At 44.6% G+C, this 20,172-nt stretch overlaps 1 protein-coding gene across 1 annotated transcript in view; it reads left to right on the top strand.

The window, feature by feature from the left end:
* The window catches only part of stard15 (StAR-related lipid transfer (START) domain containing 15), a 131,845-nt gene extending 113,312 nt beyond the window's left edge, over positions 1 to 18,533 (top strand). The window contains exons 5-6 of the mRNA XM_048543650.2: positions 14,270 to 14,322; positions 17,732 to 18,533. Of these exons, the coding sequence (XP_048399607.1) occupies positions 14,270 to 14,322; positions 17,732 to 17,962 (284 nt within the window). The 3' untranslated portion in view covers positions 17,963 to 18,533. The remainder of the gene's footprint in view (positions 1 to 14,269; positions 14,323 to 17,731) is intronic.
* The last annotated feature ends 1,639 nt before the right edge of the window (positions 18,534 to 20,172 follow it).

Here is a 20,172-nt window from a genome sequence, read left to right as displayed (position 1 = left end):
AGGAATTGGGAATAGGGGATGGAATTTTTGCAGGAGGGTGGGTGGGAGGAGGTGTATTCTAGGTAGCTGTGGGAGTCGGTGGGCTTGAAATGGACATCAGTTACAAGCTGGTTGCCTGAGATGGAGACTGAGAGGTCCAGGAAGGTGAGGGATGTGCTGGAGCTGGCCCAGGTGAACTGAAGGTTGGGGTGGAAGGTGTTGGTGAAGTGGATGAACTGTTCGAGCTCCTCTGGGGAGCAAGAGGCGGCGCCGATACAGTCATCAGTGTACCGGAGGAAGAGGTGGGGTTTGGGGCCTGTGTAGTTGCGGAAGAGGGACTGTTCCACGTAACCTACAAAGAGGCAGGCATAGCTGGGGCCCATGCGGGTGCCCATGGCCACCCCCTTAGTCTGTAGGAAGTGGGAGGAGTCAAAAGAGAAGTTGTTGAGTGTGAGGACGAGTTCAGCTAGGCAGATGAGAGTGTCATCTTCAGTTCACCTGGGCCATCTCCAGCACATCCCTCACCTTCCTGGACCTCTCAGTCTCCATCTCAGGCAACCAGCTTGTAACTGATGTCCATTTCAAGCCCACCGACTCCCACAGCTACCTAGAATACACCTCCTCCCACCCACCCTCCTGCAAAAATTCCATCCCCTATTCCCAATTCCTCCGCCTCCGCCGCATCTGCTCCCACGATAAGACATTCCACTCCCGCACATCCCAGATGTCCAAGTTATTTAAGGACCGCAACTTTCCCCCCACAGTGATCGAGAACGCCCTTGACCGCGTCTCCCGTATTTCCCGCAACACATCCCTCACACCCCGACCCCGCCACAACCGCCCTAAGAGGATCCCCCTCGTTCTCACACACCACCCTACGAACCTCCGGATACAACGCATCATCCTCCGACACTTCCGCCATTTACAATCCAACCCCACCACCCAAGACATTTTTCCATCCCCTCCCCTGTCTGCTTTCCGGAGAGACCACTCTCTCCGTGACTCCCTTGTTCGCTCCACACTGCCCTCCAACCCCACCACACCCGGCACCTTCCCCTGCAACCGCAGGAAATGCTACACTTGTCCCCACACCTCCTCCCTCACCCCTATCCCAGGCCCCAAGATGACATTCCACATTAAGCAGAGGTTCACCTGCACATCTGCCAATGTGGTATACTGCATCCACTGTACCCGGTGCGGCTTCCTCTACATTGGGGAAACCAAGCGGAGGCTTGGGGACCGCTTTGCAGAACACCTCCGCTCAGTTCGCAACAAACAACTGCACCTCCCAGTCGCAAACCATTTCCACTCCCCCTCCCATTCTCTAGATGACATGTCCATCGTGGGCCTCCTGCACTGCCACAATGCTGCCACCCGAAGGTTGCAGGAACAGCAACTCATATTCCCTCTGGGAACCCTGCAGCCATATGGTATCAATGTGGACTTCACCAGTTTCAAAATCTCCCCTTCCCCTACTGCATCCCTAAACCAGCCTAGTTCGTCCCCTCCCCCCACTGCACCACACAACCAGCCCAGCTCTTCCCCCACCCACTGCATCCCAAAACCAGTCCAACCTGTCTCTGCCTCCCTAACCGGTTCTTCCTCTCACCCATCCCTTCCTCCCACCCCAAGCCGCACCCCCAGCTACCTACTAACCTCATCCCACCTCCTTGACCTGTCCGTCTTCCCTGGACTGACCTGTCCCCTCCCTACCTCCCCACCTATACTCTCTCCACCTATCTTCTTTACTCTCCATCTTCGGTCCGCCTCCCCCTCTCTCCCTATTTATTCCAGTTCCCTCCCCCCATCCCCCTCTCTGATGAAGGGTCTAGGCCCGAAACGTCAGCTTTTGTGCTCCAGAGATGGTGCTTGGCCTGCTGTGTTCATCCAGCCTCACATTTTATTATCCCAGCAGAAAATAATTTGTTTGACCACTTGATGGAGCTAGTGTGACTGCTGATGTCAAATTCAGGTTGAAAAAGCTTCCACCTCAATGCAGAATCAAGAGCAATTAATTAGTGTTTAATTGAGCTGAAAATAATTGTCTCCCTGAGAACAATTTCTAAAAGTGTTTGGTGACTGAAGAAATTGAATTTCTGGTGAAACTTTGAAAAATATTTCATCCAATTATATGAAATATACACCATTGAAATATCTTATCAATCCCCTTATTATTGAAATAAAATCTGCCAGTCTTCACTAAGAGGTCAGTAGCTCCATGAGGATCCAGCTCACAGTTAAAATCAGCTTTTTATTTTATTCCCACTGAAGTGGGCATCAGAAGACATGTCCACAGAGCACCCAGCTGGACAGTTAAACAATTCATTGGAGAAGTCTTTTGTCAAAGCCCCATCCTCAATACCGTGAGAACCAAACACATCAGTTTTGGCCAGGAGCTAGATTTCAAGAATGCATTTGACAAGGTTCCATATAAACATAAGAGTCCATGCTGTAGGGGGATACTGACTGATGATTAGTTGGCTGGCAGAGTATGCAGTCAGAGAGTATGAATAAGTGGGTCTTTTTTCTTATGAGCAACATGTGATGAGTGGAGTCTGTCAGGGGTCTCTGCTGAGGCATACATTTTTTACAATTTGTATCAATGTACTAGTCAGTCTTACTTCTGTAGTGGGCAAATTATCGTACAGGATTCTGAGAGATAGTATTTATGATTATTTGGAAAAGCACAGTTTGATTAGAAATAGTCAGCATGGCTTTGTGAGGGGCAGGCCATGCCTCATCATCCTTACTGAATTCTTTGAGGGAGTGACAAAATGCATCGATGAAGGCAGAGCAGTGGATGTGGTGTACATGGATTTTAGCAAGGCATTTGACAAGGTTAGATTAGATTAGACTAGATTAGATTCCCTACAGTGTGGAAACAAGCCCTTCGGCCCATCAAGTCTACACCGCCCCTTGAAGCATCCCACCCAGACCCATTGCCCTATAACCCACATACCCCTGAACACTATGGGTAATTTAGCATGGCCAATCCACCTAGCCTGCACATCTTTGGACTGTGGGAGGAAACCGGAGTACCCGGAGGAAAACCACGCAGACATGGGGAGAATGTGCAAACTCCACACAGACAGGCTCCTTCAGAAAGAAAGGAGGCAGGGATTCAGGGAAATTTGGCTCTCTGGATACAAAACTAGCTGTCCAATAGGAGACAGAGAGTGGTAGTAGATGGAAAGTATTCAGCCTGGAGCCGGGTGGTATTCCGCGGGGGTCTGTTGTGGGACCTCTGCTCTTTGTGATCTTTATAAATGACTTGGATGAGGAAGCGGAAGAGTGGATTAGTACGTTTGCCGATGACACAGAGGTTGTTGGAGTTGTAGACAGCGTGGAGGGCTGTTGTAGGTTGCAATAGGACATTGACAGGATGCTGAGCTGGGCAAAGAATGGAATAGAATGGAATTCGCCCCAGAAAAGTGTGAAGTGATTCATTTTGGAAGGTCGAATTTGCATGCAGAATACAGGGTTAATGGCAAGATTCTCAGCAGTGTGGAGGAACAGAGGGATCTTGGGGGTCCACATCCATAGATCCCTCAAAGTTGTTACCCAAGTTGATAGAGTTGTAAAGAAGGCGTATGGTGTGTTGGCTTTCATTGGCAGGGGAATTGAGTTTAAGAGCGGTGAGTTTATACTGCAGCTCTATAAAAGTGTGGTTGGACCACACTTAGAAGATTGTGTTCAGTTTGGGTCAACTCATTATAGGAAAGATGTGGAAGCTTTAGAGTTGGTGCAGAGGAGATTTACCAGGATGCTGCCTGGACTGGAGAGCAGGTCTTGTGAGGAAACGTTGAGGCAGCTAGTGCTTTTTCCATTGGAGCGAAGAAGGATGATAGAGGTCGATAAGGTGGTGAGACGCATTGATAGAATGAGTAATCAAAGACTTTTTTTCCCAGGATGGAAATGACTATTATGAAGGGGTATAACTTTAAGGTGATTGGAGGAACGTATGGGGAGATGTCAGAGGTAGGTTCTTCACACAGAGTGTGTTGGGCATGTGGAATGTGCTGCCAGCAGTGGCAGTCTTCTCAAAACTCGCTAGAAGTCAGATACTTAACAGGCTTTTAAGCGACTCTTAAATAGGCACATGGAGGATAGTAAAATGCCAGGTAGTATGATCGAGAACATAGAACATTACAGCATAGTACAGGCCCTTCGGCCCTCAATGTTGTTTATTTTTAAAGTTTTCGCATTCTCCCTGTGTCTAAGTGAGTTTCCCATCATGGTCCAATCCAGGTTAGTTAGATTTCCCATAGCATTGAGGGGTATGTATATTAGGTGGATTAGACATAGGAAATGCAAGGTAGGGGGATGTGCCGAGGTTGGATGCTCTTTGAAGAGTTGGTGTGGGCTTGTCGGGCAGAATGGCCTGTTGCTGCATAGTATCCTATGGGGATTCTATGATGACGCACCGAAATAGGTGCAAATGGACCAGATACTCAAAAAGATGAGGAATTTTTTTTTGCTTATAATTATTTCAGTTAATGTCTCCTGCCAGTAGGAAGATCAAATTCTGGGGTCCTTGAGCTGGTGATAGCCAAATAATGACATTAATGCAATATAGGACTGGTGTCGACTGTACAAGCTGTCAGTAGTGGTCGGATGGCTTTCCAACTCCTTCTCAAATTTGTACTTATACAACACCTCTAGCAGGAAAACATCTGAAGACAGTGTTGGATAATTGTTCTTGTGCAGAAAAATGACATCCATTTCCATAATGAATTCAGTCACATAGCCATGAGATTGCTCAAAGTAGAACTATTAAATAGGGTCTCAACAAAGGAAAATAGAAGTAAGGTGTATTGGGGTTTAGGGAGATTATTGCAAAGCTTACGGCCCAAGTAGCAAAAAGCATGGTCCCCACTGCTCGAGAGATTAACACTGTGGATGCAAAAGAAGCTAGAGTTGGGGGAACACAGTGACCCAGAGGGCTGTAGAGTTGAATATGTTTAAAGAGATAAAGAAGGATCTTAGTAGGATAATAGGTCAGTACATAGAACATTACAGCATAGTACAGGCCTTTCAACCCTCGATATTGCGCCGACTTGTGAAACCAATCTGAAGCCCATCTAACAAAGTGTGGAGCTGGGTGAGCACAGCAGGCCAAGCAGCATCTTAGGAGCACACTAGCTGACGTTTTGAGCCTAGACCCTTCATCATTTTTTTCTAATGAAGGATCTAGGCCCAAAACATCAGCTTTTGTGCTCCTTAGATGCTGCCTGGCCTGCTGCGTTCATCTAGCTTCGCACTTTGTTATCTTGGATTCTCCAGCATCTGCAGTTCCCATTATCTCTGAAGCACATCTAACCTACACTATTCCATTATCATCCATATGTTTATCCAATGACCATTTAAATACACTTAAAGTTGGTGAGTGTACTGTTGCAGGCAGGACATTCCACATCCTTACTGCTCTCTGAGTAAAGAACCTACCTCTGACATCTGCCCTTTCTCTATCACCCCACAATTTTTCCCCTCGTGCTAGCCATCACCATCAGAGGAAAAAGGCTCTCACTGTCCACCCTATCTAATCCTCTGATCAACTTGTATGTCTCTATTAAGTCACCTCTTAACCTTCTCTCTAACCAAAACAGCCTCACGTCCCTCAGCCTTTCCTCATAAGACCTTCCCTCCATACCGGGCAACATCCTGGTAAATTGACTCTGCACTCTTTCCATTGTTTCCACATCCTTCTTATAATGCAGCGACCAGAACTGTACGCAATACTCCAAGTGCGGCCGCACCAGAGTTTTGAACAGCTGCAACATGACCTCGTGGCTCCGAAACTCAGTCTCTCTACCAATAAAACCTAACACACCGTACACCTTATTAACAACCCTATCAACCTGGGTGGCAACTTTCAGGGATCTATGCACATGGACACCAAGATCTCTCTGTTCATCCACGCTACCAAGAATCCCACCATTAGCCCAGAACTCTGTATTCCTGTTACTCCTTCCAAAGTGAATCACCTCACACTTTTCCACACTAAACTCCATTTGCTAGCTCTTAGCCCAGCTCTGCAGCTTATCTATGTCCCTCTGTAACCTGCAACATCCTTCTGCACTATCCACAACGCCACCTACTTCAGTGTCATCCACAAATTTATTAACCCATCATTCTATGCCCTCATCCAGGTCATTTATAAAAATGACAAACAGCAGTGGCCCCAAGACAGATCCTTGTGGTACACCGCGAGTAACTGAACTCCAGGATAAACATTTCCCATCAACTACCAGTCTCTGTCTTCTTATAGCTAGCCAATTTCTAATCCAAACCGCTAAATCACCCTCAATCCCATGCCTCCGAATTTTCTGCAGTAGCCTACCGTGAGGAACCTTAGCAAACACTTTACTGAAACCCATTTTTCCACATCAACCGCTTTACCCTCATCCAACTGTTTGGACACCTTCTCAAATAACTCGATAAGGTTGGTGAGGCACGACCTACCCTTCACAAAATCATGTTGACTATCCCTAATCTAATTATTCCTCTCTAGATGATTATAAATCCTATCTCTTATAATCCTCTCCAACACTTTACCCATAACCAAAATAAGGCTCACTGTTCTATAATTACCAGGGTTGTTTCTACTCCCCTTCTTGAACAAGGGGACAATGTTTGCTATCCTCCAGTCTTCTGTTGGAAACCAACATTCTGTTGGAAAATGTGCAGCTGTCCAGGGAAATGCAGAAAATAGATGCACTGCTGGGATAGTGAATTCCACTCTGTCATTTCCCTCAACTCCAGTAGAAAGACATTTGTTTGACCGCTTCCAGCCTGCTCTACCATTTGATACGATCATAGCTGACCATTTTTCCCAGACCCTTTGATCCCTTAAGCCTGAAGCACACCCAATTCAAAAAGGGAGGGAGTGAAAATGCAGGTGAGTATAGTCCAAATTAGGCTGACATCTATTGTTGGAAAAGTGTTGAAATCTATTATTAAGCACAAAATAGCAGAACATTTCAAAAGTTATCATCTAATCAAGCAGAGTCAGCATGGCCTCATGAAAGAGAAATTGTGCCTGACTAATTAGAGTCATAAAGACGTATGCCATGGAAACAGGCCCTTCGATCCAACTTGTCCATGCTGATCAGATATCCTAAATTAAGCTAGTCCTATTTTCCAGCATTTGGCCCATATCCCTCCAAACCCTTTCTATTCATATACCCATCCAGATGCCTTTAAAATGTTCTAAGTATACTGGCCAGTTCATTAAAGTTTTTTGAGGAAGTCTCAACCAAAGTGAATAGAGGGGAACCAATAGATGTGTTATGAAATGTAGAGATTAATGTGGGAAAATGCAAAGTTGCTCATTTTAGAAGGGAGAATCAAAGAATGAATTATTATTTAAATGGAGAGTAACTGGTTGGTTCGCTCGCCAAGGTGCCGAGCAAACCAACCACCGCATCCACAACCCGAGCTACAGATCTACTCAAGAAACTTGGAGAGAAACTACAGACAGCTGCAACACAAAGGAACAGAGGGAAATTTGTGTGTGAAACACAGAAAGCTAGTACACAGGTGCAGCAGGTAATCGAGAAGGCTAATTTATTTTTCTTTATACCCTCACGGGATGATGGTGTCGCTGGCAAGGCAACATTTATTGCCCATCCCTAATTACCCAGAGAGCAGGTAAGACTCAACCCCATTGCTATGGGTCTAGAGTCACAAGTAGGCCAGACCAGGTAAGAATAGCAGTTTCCTTCCCTCAAGGATATTAGTGAACCAGATGGGAAGGGTCTAGGCCCGAAACGTCAGCTTTTGTGCTCCTGAGATGCTGCTTGGCCTGCTGTGTTCATCCAGCCTCACATTTTGTTATCTTGGCTTTTCCAACAATTGACATTGGATTCACAGTCATCATTAGGGTCTTAATTCCAGATATGTTATTGAATTCAAGTCCCATCATCTGCTGTGGTGGGATTTGAACCAGGGCCTCCAGAAGATTATTTCAGAGGTAATAGGAACTGCAGATGCTGGAGAATCTGAGAAACAAGGTGTAGAGCCGGATGAACACAGCAGGCCAGGAAAGCTGGCATTTTGGGCCTCGACCCTTCTTCAGAAATCTTTTCATCCAGCTCTACACCTTGTTATCCCCAGAACCTTATCCGAGTTTCTGGATTAACAGCCCAGTGATCATAGCACTGGGCTATTGCCCCACAAATGAAGTAATGGCTCTTATTTCAAGGGGTTGAACTATAAGACCGGGGAAGTCTTATTGCAAGGTAGTAACAACTGCAGATGCTGGATTCAGAGTTAATACATTGTACAAAGAACAAAGAAATTACAGCACAGGAACAGGCCCTTTGGCCCTCTAAGCGTGTGCCGATCCAGATCCTCTATCTGAACCTGTCACCTATTTCCCAAGCATCTGTATCCCTTTGCTCCCTGCCCATTCATGTCTGGATACATCTTAAATGATGTTATTGTGTCCGCCTCTACCACCTCCACTGGCAACGCGTTCCAGGCACCCACCACCCCCTGCGTAAAGAACTTTGCACGCATATCTCCCTTAAACTTTTCCCCTCTCACCTTGAAATTGTGACCCCTAGTAATTGAGTCCCCCACCCTCGGAAAAAGCTTCTTGCTATCCACCCTGTCTATACCTCTCATGATTTTGTAGACCTCAATCAGGTCTCCCCTCAACCTCTGTCTTTCTAATGTAAATAATCCTAATCTACTCAACCTCTCTTCATAAGTAGTGCCCTCCATACCAGGCAACATCCAGGTGAACCTCCTCTGCACCGTCTCCAAAACATCCGCATCCTTTTGGTAATGTGGTGGCCAGAACTATACGCCGTAGACCTGGACGAACACAGCAAGTCAGGAATGATGAAGGGTCTAGGCCCAAAACACCAACTCTCCTGCTCCTCTGGTGCTGCCTGACCTGCTGCGTTTAGATTAGATTAGATTCCCTACAGTGTGGAAACAGGGCCTTCGGCCCAACAAGTCCACACCGCCCCTTGAAGCATCCCACCCAAACCCATCCCCCCATAACCCACACACCCCTGAACACTACGGGCAATTTAGCATGGCCAATCCACCTAGCCTGCACATCATTGGACTGTGGGAGGAAACCGGAGCACCCAGAGAAATCTCACGCAGACATGGGGAGAATGTGCAAACTCCACACAGACAGCCGCCCGAGGGGGGAATCGAACCCGGGTCCCTGGACCTGTGAGGCTGCAGTGCTAACCCCTGAGCCACCATGCCGCCACACCTGTTCAGCCAGGTCTACTCTCGATCAAGTTTTACTGCAAGGTGTGGTGGAACTACATCTGGAAAAAAAAAATGAGCAGTTTTGGTCCACTTATTCAAGGATTGGCATCAATTTATTTGGAGCCAGTTTAGAGAAAGTTCACTGGAATGATCCCTGATATCCTGGACGAACCTTTTTTGACTTTAAAAAAGTTAGACCAAGGAGAGCCAGTGGCCATGATATGGACAGCCCTAGTCATGATGGTCCAAAGGGATGGCTTCTGTACTATATGACTCTGTACCTGTAACAACAATAATGCCTACAGCAATATCAACAAAAGCAACAACTTGTATTTCTCAAGTGCCTTGTTCTTATAAAACACTCCAACGTGATTTACTGATAGGATACACAGATACAATTCAGCAATGAAACTCATGTTCCAGTGATTAATTCAGAAAGTTGACATTGTTGATTTCCTGTGCTTTCTTTGGAATGAAGGAACAGCCTCTATTCCCACCCAATACTCCCCCCTCAGTTGCCTGACATTGCTTTCACTAACACTGCCAGATCCTGGCCCATATTCACAGACTCATAGTGTGTAGATGATGGAGTTCTGGAGGACGCCTAGTTTATGTCAGTGTTTGACATTGGCTGTGTAGAGTTGGGTTTTGTTGCTAAGAGATTCTGCAAAGCTGCTGTCCTTTATACTGAGGTTTGATGCTTCTAACCCATCTGTTTCATCTTGTGCTCCTGAGATGCTGCTTGGCCTGCTGTGTTCATCCAGCCTCACATTTTATTATCCTGTTTCATCTTGGAGGTGGGTAAAGATTTATAACTGTCAGCTAGGACCTGTATCCTGGATTTTCACCTCCTTTCAAGTAACTTTGGCCGAAGTGGGATGGTGCCTATTGGAGGCAGCCTGTGTGTAGCACCATAGGTCTTGCTGGCTGGTTATAAAGTCTGTGCATTTCAAACCTGAAAAGCTGTGATAGGGAGGGTCCCATTCCATTAAGAGTGGTTCACTATTGCACAGAGGATTTGGGAAACAAGAGAATCTTAAACCTGAATTGAAAAACAGCGAAAGAAAACTGATTAACATTCCTGTTCAAATAAATTATCGCTCTCATAAAGCTGCCATCTAAACACAACATTACATACTATCAATCTCAGAAACTTTTGTTCACCTTTGCCTCTTAATTGAGTAAATAAACACATAAGTGTTGGAAAGCTACAAAGAATAAAAATCACTTGACAAGGGAGTCGACATGTCAATTCTAACAAAACATGCCCTTCCATCTGCAGCTCTGTCAATCTTGCTGCAGAGCTAAGTGCATTAGGAACTGAAGCTCAGCTAAACAGTCGTAAGCCGACCCTCAAATAAACCCATCGTCAAAAGTAGATGGCCAGAGCAACGAAATGATCCTAGGTGTCCTGGCCAATATTTGTCCTTAAGCCACTGTCATTAAAAACAGATAATCTGGTCATTGTCACATGAATGTACTTGGATCTTGCTGTACGATTGTCTATTGCTTTTCCTCCAGAGGGATTGCATTTTTTTTAAAAAACTCGTGCTCCTTTCTTTATTAAGCAATTTGGGATATTCAAAGGTTGTGAAAGGGTTATAGTCCTGAAGGAGTTAATTTTTATCTTACATTGCGCTCACCCAGCGTGATGATGTCACATCAGGCTTTGTGGGGAGATACTGATTTCTAGCCTTCATAGATACCTGGGACTTTGATTTTGTGACCATTTCAGAGAGATGGACAGACCAGGGACAGGAATGGTTGTTGCAGGTTCCAGTGTTTAGATGTTTCAGTAAGATCAAGGAAGGTGTGGTATTATTAGTCAAGGACAGTATTACGGTGGCAGAAAGGATGTTTGATGAGGAGTCGTCTACTGAGATAGTATGGGCTGAGGTTAGAAACAGGAAAGGAGAGGTCACCCTGTTGGGAGTTTTCTGTAGGCCTCTGAAAAGTTCCAGAGATGTAGAGGAAAGGATTGCAAACATGATTCTGGATAGGAGCGAAAGTAACAAGGTAGTTGTTATGGGGGCTTTAACTTTGCGAGCATTGACTGGAAACGCTGTAGTTTGAGTACTTTGGATGGGTCATTTTTTGTACAACGTGTGCAAGAGGGATTCCTGACACAGTATGTAGATAGGCCAACAAGGGGCGAAGCAACATTAGATTTGGTACTGAGTAATGAGCCTGGCCAGGTGTTAGATTTGGAAGGAGGTGAGCACTTTGGTGATAGTGACCACAATTCAGTTACGTTTACTTTAGTGATGGAAAGGAAGAGGTATATACCGCAGGACAAGAGTTATAGCTGGGGAAAAGGCAATTATGAGGCGATTCGGCAAGATTTAGGATGTATAAGATAGAGAAGGAAACTGCAGGGGCTGGGCATAATTGAAATGTGAAGCTTGTTCAAGGGAACACCTACTGTGTCTCCTTGGTAAGTATGTACCTGTCAGGCAGGGAGGAAGTGGTTGAGCGAGGGAACCGTGGTTTACTAAAGAAGTTGAATCTCTTGTCAAGAGGAAGAAGGAGGCTTATGTAAAGATGAGGCGTGAAGGCTCAGTTGGGGTGCTTGATAGTTACAAGTTAGCCAGGAAGGACCTAAAGAGAGCTCAGAAGAGCCAGGAGGAGACAGGAGACTTCTTTGACAGGCAGGATCAAGAAAACAGCTAAAGCTTTCTACAGCTGTGTCGGGAATAAAAGAATGACTAGAGTAAGATTAGGGCCAGTCAAGGACAGTAGTGGGAATTTGTGCGTGGAGTCCAATGAGATAGGAGAGGTGCTAAATGAATATTTTTCATCAGTATTCACACAGTAAAAAGGCAATGTTGTCAAGGAGAATACCGGGATACAGGCTATTAGACTAGATGGGATTAAGGTTCACAAGGAGGAGGTGTTTGCAATTCTGGAAAGTGTGAAAATAGGTAAGTCCCCTGTGCCAGTTGGGATGTATCCTAGGATTTTCTGGGAAGCTAGGGGGGAGATTGCAGAGCCTTTGACTTTGACCTTTATGTCATCATTGTCTACAGGAATAGTGCCAGAAGACTGGAGGATAGCAAACGTTATCCTCTTGTTCAAGAAGGGGAGTAGAGACACCCCTGGTAATTATATACCAGTGAGCCTTATTTCGGTTGTGGGTAAAGTGTTGGAAAGGATTATAAGAGATAGGATTTATAATCATCTCGAAAGGAATAATTTGATTAGAGATAGTCAACACGATTTTGTGAAGGGTAGGTCATGCCTCACAAACCTTATCGAGTTCTTTGAGAAGATGTCCAAACAGTTGGATGAGGGTAAAGCAGTTGATGTGGTGTATATGGATTTCAGTAAAGCGTTTGATAAGGTTTCCTATGGTAGGCTATTGCAGAAAATACAGAGGCATGGGATTGAGGGTGATAGCACAGTTTGGATAAGAAACTGGCTAGCTATAAGAAGACAGAGGTTGGTGGTTGATGGGAAATGTTCATCCTGGAGTTCAGTTACTAGTGGTATACCGCAAGGATCTGTTTTGGGGCCACTACTGTTTGTCATTTTCATAAATGACTTGGATGAGGGCGTAGAATGATGGGTTAGTAAATTTGTGGATGACACTGAAGTAGGTGGAGTTGTCGATAGTGCGGAAGGATGCTTTAGGCTACAGAGAGACATAGATAAGCTACAGAGCTGGGCTGAGAGGTGGAAATTGGAGTTTAGTGCAGAAAAGTGTGAGATGATTCACTTTGGAAGGAGTAAAAGGGATACAGAGAACTGGGCTTATGGTAAGATTCTTTGTAGTGTGGATGAGCAGAGAGATCTTGGTGTCTATGTGCATAGATCCCTGAAAGTTCTCACCCAGGTTGATAAGTTTGTTAAGAAGGCATACGGGGTGTTAGGTTTTATTAGTAGAGGGATTGAGTTTCAGAGCCATGAGGGCATGTTGCGGCTGTACAAAACTCTAGTGCGGCTGCACTTGGGGTATTGCGGACAGTTCTGGTCATCGCATTATAGGAAGGATGTGGAAAGATTGGAAAGGGTGCAGACGAGATTTACCAGAATTTTGCCTGGTATGGAGGGAAGGTCTTATTTGGAAAGGCTGAGGGACTTGAGACTGTTTTGGTTAGAGAGAAGAAGGTTAAGAGGTGACTTAATAGAGACATACAAGATGATCAGAGGATTAGATAGGGTGGGCAGTGAGAGCCTTTTTCCTTGTATGGTGATGGCCAGCACGAGGGGACATAGCTTTAAATTGAGGAGTGATAGATATAGGACAGATGTCAGAGGTAGATTCTTTACTCACAGAGTAGTAAGGGCGTGGAATGTACTGCCTGCAACAGTAGTAGACTCATCAACTTTAAAGGCATTTAAATGGTCATTGGATAAATATATGGATGCTAATGGAATAATGTAGGTTAGATGGGCTGCAGTTTGGTTTCACAAGTCGGTGCAACATCAAGGGCTGAAGGGCCTGTACTGTGCTGTAATGTTCTGTGTTCTGTGTTCTGTGTTCTATGTTCTATGATGTATTCTGCATAGCTCCTTGTAGGAGTCCTAATAATTTTGCATGACTGACTGTATGAGTCGTGCTCATCTTACTAGTGAGCCATCTTAGTAAGGCAAGTGTCTCTTTGATTTTGACTCAGCAGTGGTCTACCCTTTACAGTTGATGAATAGTCAAGACTTGGAGACAGCATAGACAAAGGATGATTGATGGTAGCGAACTGCCTCCAACAACACTTATCCTGCCCTACCTACTGGCAGAGGAGGCAGATGTAGCAAGCTGTTAGTCATGTGACAATCAGTAAAGAATGAGTCCATCTCTCCCCTTCATTTACAATCCAGCGATGAGATGCTAGTCTGTACTCACAGCTAAATCAGAATCTGGGCAGAACATTTTCCAACTAATATCTTTTCTCATTGAACCTTTTAGTTTTATTTTTACAGCAGGAATCAAATTTCCTTTCTGTTTGGAGTTGTGAAGATTGGATGAGTGCTGTAATTTCGAATCATTGCAGGCAAAATGGTTTTGGATGATTAAACTATTCTTAAATTTTTATTAAATTGTTCCCTTTATATTTCACAGGGTCTTTACCAAAATGGGTTGTGAATAAAGTTTCCCAGTTTGTAGCTCCCAAGGTAAGGATTTTGATTTACTTGTTTGTGGGATATGGGTCCAGCATTTATTGCCCATTCCTAATTACCCAGAGGGTAACTGGGAGTCACCCACATTACCGTGGGTCTGGAGTAGATCAGACTAGGTAAGGACAGCAGATTTGCTTCCTTCAAGGATACTGATCAACCCGATGGATTTTTATGACAATTAATAATGGTTACATGGTCACCATTTGATCAGCTTTCTTTTCCAGATTTTATTGACTTAAAATGTAAACCATTTGTCATAGTGGGATTCAGACCCACATTGCCAGATCAAGGGTCTGGGGCTCTAATGATGCACCCATGGATATTACTACCACAACACCACATCCCCACGAGAATGAGTGCTGTTCAGTGAAATGCTTTGAACTAGTCCAAAATGATTCCACCTGCTAAATTGAGTTTGAGACAATAAGATATTCATTATCAGAAAACTAATGTTAACGTTTCAGGTCTGGTGACCTTTCCTCAGAACTGAACTCACACCCTCCAGAAGAAACATGAAACTGACCCTCTTAATAAAAGAATTTAAACCCAAAAGAAATATCAAAAGAGCAACAGCTCATATTTCTACAGCATCTTTAACCTAGTAAGTCAACCCTAGGCATTTTGTAGGTGTGATATCACTGATTGACAGGATACTATGATTGACACTGAGCTACATATAGATGACGAAAAGCATTGACAAAGAGATGAGTTTCAAGGACTATTTTAAAGGAAAGACGGGGGTTAAGGGAGGGAATGCCAGAACCTAGGGCTCTTGGTATCTAAAGGCACAGCCGTGACTGGTAAAAAGAAGTTAATGTTCAGAAAACGCAAAAGGCTAGAATAAAATGCATATAATATTATTACAATGCACTGCAGCACAGTGTCCCAGCAATCATAATAATAAAGCTGCACATTTGTTCTCCAAAGCCATTTGTGCAGACAAGCCCAGAGAGAGGCATCAATAACACTCTCTTGGACCATCTCTAACCTTGGTCACTTTGGCCACACTGCAGCAAAGGCCTACAAGAAAGTCCCTCTGGCCTGCACTGGTGGCCAATGGTCGGGAGCAAGGGCCTGAAATGCAGCCAGAAATCTGGGAGCAGTGACCTAGAGGAGGGACAGAAACTTGATCTTACATTTACCTCCTGCTGTTAATACAAGTCACTTAATCAAAAGGAAGTGATTATCGTTGATCATTACCTTTTTTCAAAAAAGGGTGGCAGAGATAAACCAGAGTGATAGAGAAGCTTTTGGAGAAAATTCTGAAGGATAGAATTAATCTCCGCTTAGAGAGGTATAGTTTGATTTGGAATAGTCAGCATGGCTTTGTCAGAAGGAGGTCAGCCCTAACAAATCTGGTTAAAGTTTTCCAGAAGAAGACCAAGCATGTACATGAGGGTAGTGCAATTGATGTAGTTTACATGGATTTCAGCAAGGGTTTTGTCAAGGTCTCACATGGGAGACTGATGAAGAAGGGAAAGGCTCACGGGATCCAGAGTAATTTGATAAACTGGATCTAAAATCACTGCAGTGGCAGGAGATGGAGGGAGGTGGTGGAAGGCTGTGTCTGTAACTGGGGTCCAGCATCCAGTCCAGTTCTGAGGAAGGCTCACCAGACCCAAAATATTAACTCTGATTTTTCTTCACAGGGGCAGCCAGAACTGCTGAGATTTTCCAGCAACTTCTGTTTTTGTGTCCAGCGGCATATGACAGGGGTCAGGATCCATTGTTGTTTGTGATTTATACAAATGATGTAGTGAGAACTTGGGGTAGGATAAAAGATAGGCCAGATGTTAACAATGCTGAAGAATGTCTTAGGTGACAGGAAGGTTAATGGTTGGTCACATGGGCATATCAGTGGCAGATAGAATGTAATCCTGATAAATGTGAGGAGATGCACTTTGGAAAAAGGAACAAAGCAAGGGAGTACTCAAGAATTACAGGAGACTATGATGGTCAGAGGAACATAGGGATCTTGGGGTGTTTGTCCACACATCCCTGAAGGTGGCCAGACAGAGTAATCGGGTAGTTAAAATGCAGAAGGGACATTTGCCTTTATTAGTCATGATATAGATTAAAAGAGCTGGGACATTATACAGCTGGAGTACTGTGTGCAGTTCTGGTCACTGCACTGTCGGAAGGATGTGATTGTACTGGAAGGGGATCGGAGGAAATTCACCAGGATATTGCCTGCAATGGAGCATTTCAGCAATGAAGAGAGACTGGATACACTGGGATTGTTTCCTTTGGAGCAACGAAGGCCGAGGGGGGAACCTGATAGAGGTGTGTAAGATTTTGAGGGGAATTGACAGGTAATTGGCTCCTGAACACAGGGCACAGCCACTCACAGCTTGGGCAACAAATCCTGTTGCATCTATACAGCTTCCTCATTGTCTTTCCAGCTCGGTAACACTTTTTATGGTTTTTGTTGCCCAGGGGCCGCCTCCTGATGCCCTCCTGTGGGAGGCCAGGATCCCATGTATCTCAAACCCTGCTCCAGCTTGGGTGGCACTATCAGGAGACAGGCCAGAACCCTGTACATCGACTCAGAGCCAGGACCCAGTCAGTCGATGTCCAGCATTGGAGGAGGTGCAAGACTCATGCTGCATGAATGTCTCCAGCTGGGACGCAGCGGATGTGGAAGTCACAGTATGGTGGTGGCAGGAGAGGAGCATGTTGCCAGGATCTTGGGGACATTGTCAGATGGCAACAACTGAAGGAGCAGAGAGGGCGAAGCTTATGGAGAGCGAAAGATAAAGTTTTGAAACTGTTTCAGTCTTAGTAATATCTATTTAATATTAATTTATTCAGTGTTTTACCAATTGTCCAATTTATTCAGTCATTTATTCTATAATCCAAGATGGTAACTGAAAGTGGAGACATTATCACAGTACCTAGGGTACAAGTGACAATATATTGAAGAAGTAAATAAACCTAAGGCTGTGGTGAATAGAAAGAAAAATCAACAATTGCTGGAAAACCTCAACAGGTCTGACAGCATATGTGGAAAGAAAGCAGAGGTAATTTTTCAGTACAGTGACTCTTCTTCAGAATTGCTGTTCACTTTAGTTGAAAGGTCAGTAACAAGGGAGAATCATTTTAAAGTGAAAGACAAGAGGTTTACAGGGGATTTGTGGGAAACGTTTTTCACCTAGATGGTGGTGGGAACCTGGAATACATTGCCTAGGAGGGTAGGTGAGGTGGAAAACCTCAAAACCATTAAAAAGTACTTGGATGACTCTTGAACTATCATAACATTCCAGGCTATAAGCCAAATGCTGGTAAATGTTGATTTAAAGTAATTTTTATTGGTGCAGACTTATTGGGCTGAATAATCTCTTCTATAGTGTGTGAGTCTATGATTCTAAGCCTGAAACAAGACTGCATTCTTTGTTTTCTCCAGGCTATGAAGCGGATTTACAAAGCCTGTTTGAAATATCCTGAGTGGAAGCAGAGACACAACCCTAACTTCAAACCATGGGTCTATCCTGAGCAGAATACACTGCCGAGTGTGAGCCTTTCAGAACTCTCACTGCAGCATGCCTCCTCACTCGAGAACATTGATGAAAGCAGCTTGTCAGAGGAGAAGGTTCACATCAGTGATGAGGAGGATAGCTATTCCAAGGAATCATAACAAACACACAGGGGCAGTGGATTTTAAGAAAAACAAGTGATAGAATCATTTATGTGGAATTAAAGATTCAGTATCCCTTTTACATCCAGGGCACACCTAAACCAAGCCTCAGACTAGTCTGTTTCTGCAGCAATGAAACCATAAACACAGGCCTTTAAGGTTATTAATAATTCGGTGTGTCATTATTGACAAAAACTGACACTTTGCAGTTAGATCCAGGACTGAATTCCTTTGAATATGTAACAGGTTCTAAAGGTTTGGCTACATTTTCCCCCTGGTCCCCAAAAGGACAATGACCATCTTCTATTGTGTAGCACTGAGTGGTAAATTGTTAAGTGTGGATGGATTGGCCTGGGATTTTGCTGCATCATTGTCTTTCTTATAATAAGTTATCACAAAAGAAACAATCTGTTCCCACTCCCACTGAACCTTGCCTAATTTTTGATGCTGCTACTATTGCAGAACACCAAACAGCGAAGCCAATGTCAAAAGGGATACTACCTCTTTTAAAATTCTTACAGCTTCCATCATTCAGTCAGACTCCTTCAAAGGCACCACTTGGCAGATTCATCCTCACCAAAGTACATTTTGGGTGTACAAAGAGTAATGGTTCATCTGATTCAGTGATATGAGCTATATAGAACATAGAACATAGAACATAGAACAGTACAGCACAGAACAGGCCCTTCAGCCCACAATGTTGTGCCGACCATTGATCCTCATGTATGCACCCTCAAATTTCTGTGACCATATGCATGTCCAGCAGTCTCTTAAATGACCCCAATGACCTTGCTTCCACAACTGCTGCTGGCAACGCATTCCATGCTCTCACAACTCTCTGCGTAAAGAACCTGCCTCTGACATCCCCTCTATACTTTCCACCAACCAGCTTAAAACTATGACCCCTCGTGCTAGCCATTTCTGCCCTGGGAAATAGTCTCTGGCTATCAACTCTATCTATGCCTCTCATTATCTTGTATACCTCAATTAGGTCCCCTCTCCTCCTCCTTTTCTCCAATGAAAAGAGACCAAGCTCAGTCAACCTCTCTTCATAAGATAAGCCCTCCAGTCCAGGCAGCATCCTGGTAAACCTCCTCTGAACCCTCTCCAAAGCATCCACATCTTTCCTATAATAGGGCGCCCAGAACTGGACGCAGTATTCCAAGTGCGGTCTAACCAAAGTTTTATAGAGCTGCAACAAGATCTCACGACTCTTAAACTCAATCCCCCTGTTAATGAAAGCCAAAACACCATATGCTTTCTTAACAACCCTGTCCACTTGGGTGGCCATTTTAAGGGATCTATGTATCTGCACACCAAGATCCCTCTGTTCCTCCACGCTGCCAGGAATCCTATCCTTAATCCTGTACTCAGCTTTCAAATTCGACCTTCCAAAATGCATCACCTCGCATTTATCCAGGTTGAACTCCATCTGCCACCTCTCAGCCCATCTCTGCATCCTGTCAATGTCCCGCTGCAGCCTACAACAGCCCTCTACACTGTCAACGACACCTCCGACCTTTGTGTCGTCTGCAAACTTGCTGACCCATCCTTCAATTCCCTCGTCCAAGTCATTAATAAAAATTACAAACAGTAGAGGCCCAAGGACAGAGCCCTGTGGAACCCCACTCACCACTGACTTCCAGGCAGAATATTTTCCTTCTACTACCACTCGCTGTCTTCTGTTGGCCAGCCAATTCTGTATCCAAGCAGCTAAGTTCCCCTGTATCCCATTCCTCCTGACCTTCTGAATGAGCCTACCATGGGGAACCTTATCAAATGCCTTACTGAAGTCCATATACACCACATCCACAGCTCGACCCTCATCAACCTTTCTAGTCACATCCTCAAAAAACTCGATAAGGTTTGTAAGGCATGACCTACCCCTCACAAAGCCGTGTTGACTGTATTTGATCAAGCCATGCTCTTCCAGATGGTCATAAATCTTATCCCTCAGAATCCTTTCTAACACCTTGCAGACGACAATTGTTTCAATTGCATTGTTATTGCCAACTGCTTCCAATTGCTAGTCTGAAAAATAATGGCTACATTTAGGCAGTCTCTAAATTTTGGGTAAAATTGTTGGTATTGGCAATATGAGGATAAACATCCTTGTGTTGTGACACAGGCCACAATATTGAGCTGCCGCACTAGCATTGCATTGTCCTAATCAGAAAGTGATTGATTTCAACTTCCCCAATATTGATAAG

This window comes from Stegostoma tigrinum, chromosome 13 (genome assembly GCF_030684315.1).
Source record: "Stegostoma tigrinum isolate sSteTig4 chromosome 13, sSteTig4.hap1, whole genome shotgun sequence".
NCBI lineage: Eukaryota > Metazoa > Chordata > Chondrichthyes > Orectolobiformes > Stegostomatidae > Stegostoma > Stegostoma tigrinum.
The sequence above is the reverse complement of the archived record's forward strand: the minus strand, read 5'-3'. Positions and strand labels throughout refer to the sequence as shown.